The 13,600-nt window shown below is 47.6% G+C and overlaps 2 protein-coding genes across 2 annotated transcripts in view; both read right to left on the bottom strand.

Annotated features, from left to right (window-relative positions):
- LOC108795662 (neuropathy target esterase-like) overlaps positions 1-1,945 on the bottom strand; it is a 68,648-nt gene extending 66,703 nt beyond the window's left edge. The window contains exons 1-2 of the mRNA XM_018566953.1: positions 1,939-1,945; positions 84-963 (exon numbers count right to left, since the gene is read on the bottom strand). Of these exons, the coding sequence (XP_018422455.1) occupies positions 84-963; positions 1,939-1,945 (887 nt within the window). The remainder of the gene's footprint in view (positions 1-83; positions 964-1,938) is intronic.
- A 4,348-nt stretch (positions 1,946-6,293) lies between these two features.
- MCOLN1 (mucolipin 1) overlaps positions 6,294-13,600 on the bottom strand; it is a 31,066-nt gene continuing 23,759 nt past the window's right edge. Inside the window, exons 8-14 of the mRNA XM_018566954.1 lie at positions 13,174-13,315; positions 11,488-11,637; positions 11,166-11,273; positions 10,615-10,737; positions 7,221-7,427; positions 7,006-7,139; positions 6,294-6,600 (exon numbers count right to left, since the gene is read on the bottom strand). Of these exons, the coding sequence (XP_018422456.1) occupies positions 6,564-6,600; positions 7,006-7,139; positions 7,221-7,427; positions 10,615-10,737; positions 11,166-11,273; positions 11,488-11,637; positions 13,174-13,315 (901 nt within the window). The 3' untranslated portion in view covers positions 6,294-6,563. The remainder of the gene's footprint in view (positions 6,601-7,005; positions 7,140-7,220; positions 7,428-10,614; positions 10,738-11,165; positions 11,274-11,487; positions 11,638-13,173; positions 13,316-13,600) is intronic.

Genomic DNA, 13,600 nt, shown 5'->3' with positions numbered 1-13,600 from the left:
CCCCTTCTTCAGGGCCTAAAAATTGTAACGGAATACACCAGAAAGCCTGACACTAGGCTGAATGAGGTCTAGTGCATCCTGACCTAAATGTAAACAGCTGGTTTATGGGAAGGAAAGGGTCTTGGTGGCACTGGGACAGGCAGACGTAGGTTTGTGGAGATGAAAGGGTCTTGGTGGCAATGGGACAGGAAGACTTGGGTTTGTGGAGATGAAAGGGTCTTGGTAGCACTGGGACAGGCAGACTTGGGTTTGTGGAGATGAAAGGGTCTTGGTAGCACTGGGACAGGCAGACTTGGGTTTGTGGAGATGAAAGGGTCTTGGTAGCACTGGGACAGGCAGACGTAGGTTTGTGGAGATGAAAGCATCTTGGTAGCACTGGGACAGGCAGACTTGGGTTTGTGGAGATGAAAGGGTCTTGGTAGCACTGTGACAGGCAGACGTAGGTTTGTGGAGATGAAAGGGTCTTGGTAGCACTGGGACAGGCAGACTTGGGTTTGTGGAGATGAAAGGGCCTTGGTAGCACTGCGACAGGCAGATGTAGGTTTGTGGAGATGAAAGGGTCTTGGTAGCACTGGGACAGGCAGACTTGGGTTTGTGGAGATGAAAGGGTCTTGGTAGCACTGGGACAGGCAGACTTGGGTTTGTGGAGATGAAAGGGTCTTGGTAGCACTGGGACAGGCAGACGTAGGTTTGTGGAGATGGAAGCGTCTTGGTAGCACTGGGATAGGCAGACTTGGGTTTGTGGAGATGAAAGAGTCTTGGTAGCACTGGGACAGGAAGACTTGGGTTTGTGGAGTTGAAAGGGTCTTGGTAGCACTAGGACAGGCAGACGTAGGTTTGTGGAGATGGAAGCGTCTTGGTAGCACTGGGACAGGCAGACGTAGGTTTGTGGAGATGAAAGGGTCTTGGTGGAACTTGGATAGGCAGAGGTAGGTTTGTGGAGATGGAAGCGTCTTGGTAGCACTGGGACAGGTAGACTTGGGTTTGTGGAGATGAGTGTCTTCGTGGCAGTGGGATAGGAAGATATACAGAAAAAAAAAACCTGAGAGCAGCTTTACCTACTGCATTCTACTAGATAAATGTGCTTTTTATGGGAAGTTCAGGAAGAGATCCCATCACTTTCTTTGCGACATCCTGCCACTGGGACAGGAAGAAAGGATAAATCACCCCAATAAGGACACCGACTTTAATAAAAAACATACTCCCTTTAATTAAAAAAAAAAAGTTGGCATTGGTTAGGCTTTAACCTTAACTTGGAGTGTGCTACAAAGTCATCTGCACTTTGGCTTAATTATAATTGTGTACCAGCACACTGCTGACAAAGGATTCCCGTTGTAAAAGTTTAGAACACTCTGTAAGATTCCTGGAACAAAGCAGCCTCGGGCCCCAATGACCCCAGTAAACAAGTATTAGATATTTGTTCCCATCAGCATAGTAACCCATCCCCAGAATGAGGACATTATACTTTTATCAAGATACAAATCACATCAATATTAAGTCATTCACTTGTTTCCCTATTCAAGAGAGATCATATGCCTCGTCCATTGCATCAGGGGAATCCAAGAACACTTTAATAACATAACCGGGTTGACTGGGAAGCAGCCACCCAATGGACTACAATCACAATACAAATTAGTAAACTGAACATGAGATTGTAGACCATCCCGGCATGGACTTGGAGCGGGGACTACATGACAACACAAACAGGGACCATGTGGAACAGAAGTAGCCCCCCTCCAGAAGGAAGGACAGTGTCAGCACCAATTCAGAAATGATTTGAGGCTCTACAGCCGAGTGATACACAAAGATACATTGTTGCTAATAGTTAAGGAACCTGAATGTATTTTTAACCACTTGCCATCCATGGCCGTTCCTGAACGGCCAGACAGGAGCCTTATAGGAGCGGGAGGGCGTCCTAAGACGTCCTGCCCCTCATACCGCTCATGTGCGGAGCCAAAGCGGTGTATTAGATGCGGGTGTGCGCTCCCCGCACCACCATCGCCACCGGTCCGTGCCAGGGACCGGCACGGCGACTGTTACTGGAGATCAAAAGGGAGATCGGGGGGGCGTGTCCTGCGCATGGCGGAGTAAGTCGCAAAGATACAGAGCTCCGTGGTACCATTATCAATTTCATTGCTTTTTCCCTCACTTATACCACCCTAAGACCAGCCAAACTAATGACATCGAAGCGCCGGAAGGATGGGGCTTCCTATTCCCAGCACAATACAACATCCCTACAAAGGTTCTTCTCCTGCACGAGGAGTGGATCGTGGGACAGCAACTAATCCAACATGGCGCCGGAGGCCTCATGCACCCCTTCACTGCGAACTTGGACACGCTCTGTCTCACTTGTCCCCAGTGGCTCCCCGGCGGGTCTTCGCCCTCCCCGGCTTTATGACTCGGATTCCGCTGATCCCGATCGGGAACTTCACCAGCCCATACCAACGGACGTGCCAGAGGAGTTCAGGGCCCTGCTCAAATACTTGCTCACGAAGGAGGACTTTGCGGCCCTGGTCACCAGAGTGGAGGTGGCCCTCCAACAAGACCTATGCAAAGTAAGGCAAGAGATTCGCACGATCACTGCAGAGGTGACAGAGGTGTCCGCATCGTGCTCGGCGATCACTGCCCGGGTTCAGGCACCGGAACAGGCTTGGTCCGCTCCCACTGCTCAACTCGCAACTCTCCAACTGCAACTGGAGGACCTAGAGGACCGCAACCGGCGGCATAATATTCGGATCCGGGGGCTCCCGGAGGCAACCCCACCTTCTACGGTGCAGGCGGTACTAAGCTCCCTGCTGCAAGAGACGCCACCTGCGGAGGTTCTACTGGACAGAGTCCATCGCACCCTTGGCCACCCTTCCACGGATGCGGCCCGTCCATGTGACGTCTGCACTATTTTACGATGGAGGACATAATGCGGCAGGCATGGCTGAAGAGGCCAGTGATGTTTGACGGTGCGGGCCTGCAGATTTTGCCGGACCTGTGGCGCAATACATTGAGACGCCGGGCTATACTACGTCCCCTACTTGATGCGATTCTCCAGGCAGGGGTGACCTATCATGGGGATATCCTATCCGCCTTCATGTCCGTAAAGATGGATCTACCCACACAGTCCGGTCCTTGGCGTTTGGGATCGCCAATGGGACGCGTCAGGGATGCCCCCTTTCTACGCTAATTTTTATCTTAACTCAACCCTTACTTCGCTCCATCCGGATGAATCCGGATATCAGGGGAATACAGGTAGGCGCCCACCGACACAAAGTAGCTGCCTATGCAGATGATCTATTATTCTTCCTTACAGCCCCGGACACCTCTGTGCCCAATCTCATGTCTGCCATTCGTCTCTATGGAGACCTATCCAATTTCCATATAAATAATCAAAAATCGGAAGCATTGAATCTCAATATTCCCTCCCGCATGCTCGGACACATATCCCTAAATTTCCCATTTCAGTGGTATTCAACCTCTAATAAATATTTGGGAGTTCACCTCCCGCGAGACCTGAAGAACACTTATAGTCTTAACTTCCCGCCATTTCTTCAGACAGTTCAATCGGACATACTCGGTTAGGCTTTCACTTGGACGGGAAGATGCAATATTATTAAACAAAACATAGTTTTTTTACCTCGGTACAGTCCATGGTTTGTCTGGGCGGGCAGAGCTCCTCAGCTGCGACTATTTTACGGAGACCTAAGGATTCGGGAGGCCTTGCCCTACCAGACATCCAGCTTTACTATGTGGCGTCACACTTGGCCCATGTTATGGACTGGTGCCGACATGTAGAGATTGAGCCTTGGGTAGCATTGGAGCAGAGCATGTCCACTGCCCCGCTCACGGTGTTACCGTGGTGTGACAAAACTGGCTAAGGCAGTCAGGCTCCACCCCACGATAGGTACCACATGGCGAGTGGCTCGATCTGCATTTCTGGGGAAGCGACTTTCACCGTCTCCCTCACCCATGTTGCCAATAATAGGCAACCCTGAATTCCCACCGGTTCTTGAGGACAGACTATTTTCGAACCTTCGGGCCGTGGACAGGTACCGGGCAATGCATTTCTTACGTGGCTCATCCTGGCAGGCCCTACCAGACCTCTCCTCGGATCCAGTTCTGGGCGGCCTGGGTCTATGGCGACACCTTCAACTTTCTCATTATCTCGCATCCATCCCAGATCTGTCAGCTTTCACCCGCCCCTTGACGCCACTCGAACAAGCCTACACAGACCAGAGCCCACTGGCAAAATCTCTATCCTTTTGCTACCAAACTCTACTATCATCTGATTTAGCCGAGCCATTACACTTTATAGAGATGGGAAACAGAATTAGGGACGCAATTTACACCACCAGAAAAGACCAAGATAATGCAGCTGTCCCTGAAGGGAGGACACCTCGTAGACTACACCATATGTATCCTGCCTCACCAGATGTTTGCTGGCGCTGCAGTGGACCAGATGCAGACATGCTCCATATCTTCTGGTGTGACACATTTTTGGTCACAGGTACGACTTATATCTCAAAAATTCACTGATCGTAAGGTTCCGGCCGATCCAGCCCTTTTTCTATTACATCATGACCAGTATACGCTCAGGGGATATAGGCGGTCCGTAATGGTCCATTTGATCAACGCAGCACGAGCTTGTGTACCTCTGCTGTGGAAGCAGGAGGCTCCACCCTCGGTGCGGCTCTGGTTCTCCAAAATTAATGACCTTAGGTATATGGAGGATCTCACCAGTCACATCAAAGATACTGCCTCTAGATTCAATGCTACCCAGCACTACTGGATCGCATATACAGCCACGGCTGAATACCGGGCATATGTCATCTTGAGCGATGCCACCATTCTGGTCTCCCCCTTGCCTTTCTAACTTTATCTATGCTCTACCTTGCCTTATCTCTACCTCTCCTCACCCCCTCCCCCTCCCTTCAGCATTCATGCATCTATCCCTCCCTCAGGTATTCAACACCTTTTCCGAGGTCAAGGTTCTTCACGGTTCACTAAGTGATCGGTATGATATCTCAGCCATTTGAGGTTCATTTTAAACGTTGACGCATCCCCCCCTAGGAGATAGGGGGTGCTTGACCCCAAAATTGGGGGATGTCTCATTTGTAGCTCAATGTTTTCACACCAATTGCCCTGTACTGAATTGAGACATTATTCACAATACCGAATGCCTGTACTTACCATCCACTCCCCACATATAAAGGTTCATTGTCTATATGTGCACTTTCCTTTTCTGTTGTATAATTGACATAACATACTATGTCACAAAAATAAAAGAATTTATATATTTTTTTTTAAAAAAGGGAGATCAGTACACGATCTCCCTTTGAGCTCCTCTCCAGTTCCCAAATGCAGGAAGCGATGTATATTACATCACTTCCACATTCAGTGTCACTCTCCAGCTACAGATGCTGGTGAGAAGCTGCTGAAGGGGTCCCTAGGTGACATTAGGGGTCTTGGAGACCTCTAATGTCAGCATAAAGAGGACCTGTTATTTGAGTTGGCTATAACATAGGGGGTTTCTTAGTCCCCTATGTGATAACTTTATTGCCAAAAAAAAAGTGTTTGTTAATTTTGCATTTGCATGACGGAATAAATGTCAGTCAAAGTACCGCAGCGCTGAACACTGAAAACTGGCCGGCACAGGAAGGGGGTGTAACACCGCGGTCAGCAAGTGGTTGAGGTTTAACTCCGGAGTTTAGAGTCACTTTAATATTCATTGGTCAGCGACTTCTCCCAGCCAGCAGGAACAAATGTTAATAGTGAAGGTTCTTGAATGTATTTTTAAACCTTTAACTCCGGAGTTTAGTGTCACTTTAACTCATGAGCCGTCTGTCACCAAGCCAAGCAGCAGCGCTGCAGGCCGAGAGTTGAGGACTTCACCAAATCAACTTCAGTGCTAGAACACTACATGGGGAGGAGACCCTAAAATTTAATTAATGGTTCTGGCCGGGGGAGCTCTTTAAACCTTACAATGTCTGCAGTCATTTGCTTCGTTAGAATTTGCTTAAAACACGCACAATAATGAATAAGACAGTGACACTTTTATTTTTATACAATATGAACATTTACAAAATAAAACAAGTGCCACCTGGTTACTTTAAAAAAAAAAAATTAAACGAAACAAAAAATGTAAATGGTTGACATGTATTGGCATTAGAGTCCAGTTGTGCGTTTATCTTGGTCACTCATTTGTAACTCTGATTGCAATTTAATGTTCTCTAGTAAAATCTGCAGACCATCCCTCCCCCACACACCGCTCCTCCCTCCAGGTACGCCCCTCGGACGCACCTCATCTTCATTATATCCCTACCCAATCATTCCTATAAATAAAACCCCCGATAAAATGTACAACAATTACATATTTAGCTTATCACTCGCAGGACTTGGCAGCTTAGATGCGTCCCCTATCCGTCTGCATCAACGCGCAAGGCAGGAGTGGAGTCAAGTCTTTAACATAACGGAAAGTCAATTAAAACAACGGTCATTAAAATGGAATTAAAATCCTGAAGATCCAGTATTTAGGAATCCTCTATTTGCACTTCCAAGGTCAGAAGGAAATCGCTTCAGTTAATGACTGCCTCATCTTCATCAGCATGGGATCTGAAAAGAAAAAGGCAAATTATGCACTTCGGGAAGAATCCTCTAAACAATATGGCCAAGCAGCAGGAAAAGTGAATAGACCCTCTTCATCACTAGAGGGATCTCCAGCAGGAGGAAGGAGGTCCTGATCCCTCTATATAGATCTTTATTATCACTAGAGAGGTCTCCAGCAGGAGGAAGGATGTCCCGATTCCTCTCTATAGATCTTTATTATCACTAGAGGGATCCCAGCAGGAGGAAGGAGGTCCTGATCCCTCTATATAGATCTTTAGTCATCAGTAGAGGGATCCCCAGCAGGAGGAAGGAGGTCCTGATCCCTCTATATAGATCTTTAGTCATCAGTAGAGGGAGGAGGAAACAGAGGGACAACTAAAAGCAGAAGTAGGTATAAAAGGCGATACTTACGGATTGGCACAACAGCATAACATGGAGCAGTTTGTTGTGCTGGTGGATCGGAATTTCCCGGAGCTGGGGCTGTCCTCGCACTCCGCTATATACCGATAGAGAGGCGAGACATTGTGTTTTTCTGCGTTCTGAAACTGAGGGACATGACAGATCACTATTAGATCCAGCCTGATGACAACCAGCTTCCATTCCACCCAACATACCAGTATATTTACCTTAATGGTCTCATAGGCTCCAGTGATCAGAGCTATAAAGAGACTGAGCACCATATAGATGAAGAGGCTGATGAAGGTATATAAATAAAGCTGACTGAACATCCACACGAGGTAACTGCTGTTCTGCATCTCTGAGAAGGTGACAAACATGTCGTCCCCATTTATAAGAGAGAAAAGGCACTCTGACACCATGGAGAGCGAGCGGAACTGCAAACATAAAATGAAAAACATTACTACTTCTGGATGTCATAACCAATCCATACTAGGAGCCAAAACATATGGCTGTATCTGTTCCGTTGGGTAGACCTTTCCTTCTTCCCTGCCATGCTACGCACCCAGCTCACATTTTTCTTTACACTCTCCTCCCTAGTTTCCCCCTTAGGCCTGGTTGACACGCTGTAAAAAACTCAACATGTGAAAAACCAATGATTGCCTAAGGGTATGGTTCCCACCTGGGCGTATTTCAGCGCGTAGGAACGCGCTGAAAAACGCCCTACGCCCAGAGAAATACAGGAGCTTCTTTGGGGTGTATTTTCCGCACGTATCCATCAGGATACAGCCGGATAGCCCTCGTAAACGCGCGCTTGTCACGCGTTTCTTTTACCGCAAATCGCGGTGCAAACGCGCATATTCCGTACGACCAGGTGTGAACCCAGCCTTACTATCTGATCGCTTAAACCTCCTGTCCCATCGCACTCCTGACCGGACAAAAACCCAAATCCAACTGGGTGGGTGCGGTGGTGAACAGGCACCAGACACATGAACTGTGGGGAATGGCCATTGAACATATACAGATTGACCATAGAGGTGGCAATAGGGAATTACAACTTCTACGCAGGGAAGCATTCTGGATTCACACCCTCGATACAATTATACCTCAAGGGTTAAATTCCAGTTCTTCATACACCTGCTTTTTGTCTGATGGATAGTCTTAGGCATCCATGAATCACATAATTTATTGGTGTCCTTCAACTTCATGAGTTGACATTTCTAAATCTTTCCTTATATTTTAAAGGTTACTTGCTCCTGTTGATTTTAATTTGGTTCATGGATTTATGATAGCTTGGACCATGCACATCTTTGTAGGTGGTCAGTTGAACCTCCTCTTTACACACCTGTCACCCATGGTGGGATTTTTTAAAACACAGTTGTCAATGAATTGACAAAGAGTAGAGGAGGTACTCACCGTGATTGGAACTGCACTCATTTAGAAATGCCATCAATCTTAAGGTGCCCATACACCTTACGACCATCGCAAGACCTTTGTCTTGCGATGGTCGTAAGCTCATTGAAAGCTCGCACTATCTGCCCATCTTGGACGGGCAGATCGTACTTGCGATCATCGAAAGCCCGCCCCGCTGAGGGGCGGGCTTCCGATGACTGTAGCGAGGGGGCGGGCTTCCGATCACTGCAGTTGTCGAACAAGCAGGCCACTAACTCGCCGAGAATCGTACGATTCTCGGCGGGTTTTCAAGCCTGCTTGTTCGACGGAAGACGTGCGACCGTACAGTAGAAACGGTTGCACGCCTTCCATACACTGCACGATTCTCGTACGATCGTGGGATTTCCCGCAATTCTCGTACGAGAATCGTACAGTGTATGGGCACCTTTAGGATTGCATGTTAAAGAGCTCTCCTTATAGAGAAGAGAGAGTGATCACATACTTTGACCTGTTATATAATTAAAGTTCTTCCATAAACATGTGAGTAGTATCCCTTCAACTACACCACTTAAGAGTACAACTACGGTTGTTACATTTTTCCAACAGGCGCCAGATTGAAGAGGTTGTATGTCATATATTTCGCTTCATTGTTTAATAAAAAAAATGTTTAAACTTTTATTTTCCGCAAGTGACAAGTGTTGCCCGATTACCTAGCAACCGATCGGCCACCTGATCCGGGTTCCCGACACTCATTGACTGACGGACGGCACAATGATCTTTGGTAATATAGATGCGCAGACAACACACTGAGCGTACACCGCGAGAGCCGGTCCCCTAGACATGAGCAGCCAGCAGGATGCAACTCGGATCCATGGATGACACGGATCGGAAAAAAGCAGGTAGATCTCGGGCAATGCAAGGTCACCACTACGGACAAGGTATTTTACCAGCATGCATCTGTATCGTGTGTTCAGCATATAGCTAATTGCACCTGGGCAGCATGGGGTGAATCACGTCGTTAGGACGTCGGAGGAGGTATTAACTGCATTGTGATTGGTGGGTTGATTTTGTTTCACCTGTATTTATTGTTTGATTTTGTTGCTTGGCTCACTCTCTGTTTGCCTGAGGACGGGACCGCATGGTCTCGAAACGTCGCTAAGGAGATGTGTGTTCTCAGTCAATAAACAGCATTGACTCTAATATCATGGAGTGCGAGTGACTACTTTCATCTTACTCTCTGATAAGACACACTGCTCCTGTTTCTCCTTTCTGGACATCTCTGGCAACACTACCATCTACTTTGATACCGGCCAGACTCATCCACTTTACCAACTGCTCAGTGTCTGCCTCCCCTCTCTGCCAATCCCACCACTGGCTTCCATCCCCTGCCCTCTCTGCCAATCCCACCACTGGCTTCCATCCCCTGCCCTCTCTGCCAATCCCTCCACTGGCTTCCATCCCCTGCCCTCTCTGCCAATCCCTCCACCGACTTCCATTCCCTACCTCTGCCAATCCCTCCACTGGCTTCCATCCCCTGCCCCCTCTGCCAATCCCTCCACTGGCTTCCATCCCCTCTCTCTGCCAATCCCACCACTGGCTTCCATCCCCTGCCTCTCTGCCAATCCCACCACTGGCTTCCATCCCCTGCCCCTCTCTGCCAATCCCTCCGACTTCGATGCCCACCGGTCTGCCATTGATTCCACTGGCTTCCATCCCCTCTCTCTCTCTCTCTGCCAATCCCTCCACTGGCTTCCATCCCCCAATGAATAAAATAAAAAATACTAAAAAAATACAAAGCCACCCACTCTACCCCAAACAAGATTACCAACCTTGTCTCAAAATATCACCCAAACTGTTAAAGACTGTTCTCTAGCTCCCGTTCTCAACTTCCATAACCTCCTCCCATCCTATGGAACTCCCTACCCCAATCTGGCCAAATATCTGCTACACGGTCCACCTTTAGGCAAATTCTGAAAGCTGCCCCACAACTGGGATTTTACTTTCTCCATCCAACAAACCCAGTTACTGCCCATCTAATAATCCCCCCCTGCCTAATCCTCGTCTTGAATTCTATTGGACCTGCACGGACGGCCACACACACACAAAAATACTTTGTTTTTCCTATTAATATAATCTAGTACCAAGAGATAACATATGAACCAACAAAGGCCATAACGGACAGATGGTGGCGGATGGAGGCAGGGACAAAATGGACTGATGGAATCTACTTGCCTTGACATGGTACGGTCCCAGTACAATCCAGCCACAGAAGCAGTACCCGAGGTAAATTACAGCAGCGCAGCAACAAAACCGGATGACGTCAGGAAGAGCCACTCGGAGTGTAACGATCAGAATCTGCAGACAAGTACAATGTAAGTGACTACATGGTATGAAAGTTATTAGGACTTAAAAAAGAACCCTATGCTTTCTTTGAAAAAAAAAAAAAAAAAAAAATGCTTTCTCAATTTAGAAAGCTAGGTCGGATGACCAGCAAAATGTCTTCGAGAAACATCCAGCAAGTCCAGTTACCTTGATTTATTTTTTACAGATTGTGACCTGGATGAATGAGAACCTTCAGACCATTGCTTCCCTTCACTTGCCCTACTGCATGGATTACAGTAGTAAGTTGCAGGAGAAAAAAAAAACAGCAATAAAAACCATCTTTATTATGATTTAAAAAATTACATTTATCATTACTAAAAAAATTAAGTATGAAAAAAATGTAATCATAATTTTTTTATTAATAATGATGGAAAAAAATCATTAAAATCAAAACAAAAAAAATTGTAATAATTAAATAAAAATAAATAGCTACAAAATTTGGAAATGGAATATACCAGCAATGTGGAAGTGCCCAGGAGAATGCTGCAGACGTCATAACTGGCAAAAGTCTTAAAAAGAAAACAGAGGAAGAATGAGGACAAGATCACATAAAAACTTACATTTTGCTTCCATGCGCGTACAATAGCAGAAAGAAAAAACGTTGGCTTTCGTAATCTCCGGCCCTTTCACCGAGCCACGCACAATTTTTGCACACTTCTGAACATACATAAGTGACCTCAAGTCAGGTATTGTGGCTCCTGAGTAATCAGAACAGAAGGTTACCTTGGACTCGATGCCGATCTTCAGGACAGTACCGGATAAAGTGAGGATGTCACTGACGATGAGCAGCAGGTACCAGCCGTTCACAAACTCCAGCCGGTCAGATACGGAGACTCGGAGATTGCGACGGGTGAGTACAAAGTGAGCAAATTCCTGGAGGGAACAAATTATATATAAATGAATGCAACTGAAAAAAAAGTTAATCTCATGGTAGACTAGATCTGTATGCTGCATAAGGCAAGACAAGTGCCCCTCCCCTGCACGGCAGAGAGCCGTGACAGGATCGAGAGGTGAGCGAGCGCCGGTATGTGTTCACTCACCTCCCGATCTACTGAGCCGACCTGTGACATCCTCTATGGGGCAGAACAAGTGTCACCTTCCTGCTCTGGACTGTTTATATTAACCCCTTCCCCTCCCCCCTGTACCCCCCAAGTAAATGAAAAGCACTCACCTCATAGTTCTCCTTTAACTCCTGAGTATAATGTCCCTTTAAGAAGGGATGCGGCATCCATACCGATAGGTCAGTTTACCAAATTTGTGGAGTGAAATGAGACTGAAGGAGTGAGCAGTGGAGTAGGGAGGTAGATTTGAGTGTCATCAGCATAGAGATGCTATTGGAAGCCATGCGAGGTCATCAACGACCGGGGGAAGAGATGTACATAAAAGGGAAAGTTTTCAAGGAGGGCAGAGCCTTGGCGGACCCCTGGCAAAAAGTCACCTGACAAGTCACGCAACGCACATAGGGTGGGTGGAGCTACGTCATTCTCACTGTCTAGCCGGAAGGACCGGGAGAGTGCTTACTCTTGTTTGCTTTTGCCAAATCCCTCATTGGGACTTTGTTTTGCCTTTTCTCATTTGAGACATTTGCGAGTACCTTTTATTAATTAAATAATTAATTTTATTGGACGGTACGCGCTATGCGTTTAGCTCCAAATTCAGTCATGGAAGAGACAGTGTTTAAAAGGGTGTCCCTCCCCGCAAAGAAGGGAACAACGTTTAAAGGAGAACTACGAGGCAGGTGATTTTCGCTCCGCATAGTTCTAGCCGACCTGTGACAATGAGACTGTCACTGGTCGGCTCAGTAGATCGGGAGGTGAGCGAACACAACAGCGTTCGCTCACCTCTCGATCCTGTCACTGCTCTCTGCCGTGACAGGGGAGGGACTGGATTCCCCCCTCCCCGCTCCGCCAGCGCTGACTAGCGGATCGGACGGGGGAGGGTACAGCTGGCTCTGCCTCTAGATAGGCAGAGCAAGCTGTCAGTCACGCAGCTGGGTGGATCTCGGCACAATTGTCGGGATCCGCTTCAGCGTCTCAGTATACTGTGAGCAGCTGCTCGTGGTATACTGAGCCTAGGGTGATGGGAGGACGCTAGTTTGTGTCCTCCCGTTACCCTAAGGAGAACTATGGGGAAAAGACTTAACCCCATAGTTCTCCATTAACCCCCCCCCCCCACAAACCCATTGCCCCCTACTCCTCTTCCAAGTAGTGACTCAGCTTGCCCGGCTCCCCCCTCCCAACACTGACACAGCAGCTTTCCAGCCACCTAACAGCATAATAACAATGGTGATGTAAACACAGAGCGGCTTGTGCAGAATAAGTAAATGCATCGACGTTCTATTGCCTTGCCACAAATTCACCTCAAGCATAACCTGCAAAACTATTACACACCATCACACCCCAAACTCACGTTTTGCAATCTCAGGCCCCGTACGATGGAACGTCCACACAAGATGAAGGAAAGGACACAAGAAAGGATCACAATCACATCAAACGCCAAACGAGAGTGGTTGTCACCTGGTGGAGAAGAGAAGTAGCTTAGTATGGGATCTGCTCAATGCCCGCACCACCGACACAGAGCTCAGAAAGGCAAAAAATGCCAAACCCAGAAAAACTTTAGTTACGGCCATTTTACAAGGATGTGCGCAAAAGTGCAGCTGCTGACTGAACAAGACAATTACAGAGGGGCCATCACTGCAGAGGGGGAGAAATACACATTGGTACAGTGGCAGAGGATGTTGTTGGTACAGTACGTAAAGTGGGGACATGTGAGGTGGTAAAAGGGGGGGGTGGGGGTGTTGGGGGGCAGATAAGAGTCAGCTCTCGTGTTAAAAGCC

Source organism: Nanorana parkeri, unplaced genomic scaffold (assembly GCF_000935625.1).
Source record: "Nanorana parkeri isolate BGI_ZX_2015 unplaced genomic scaffold, ASM93562v1 scaffold991, whole genome shotgun sequence".
NCBI classification, from domain to species: Eukaryota; Metazoa; Chordata; class Amphibia; order Anura; family Dicroglossidae; genus Nanorana; species Nanorana parkeri.
Note: the sequence above shows the minus strand (reverse complement) of the source record. Positions and strands in the feature narration are given on the sequence as shown.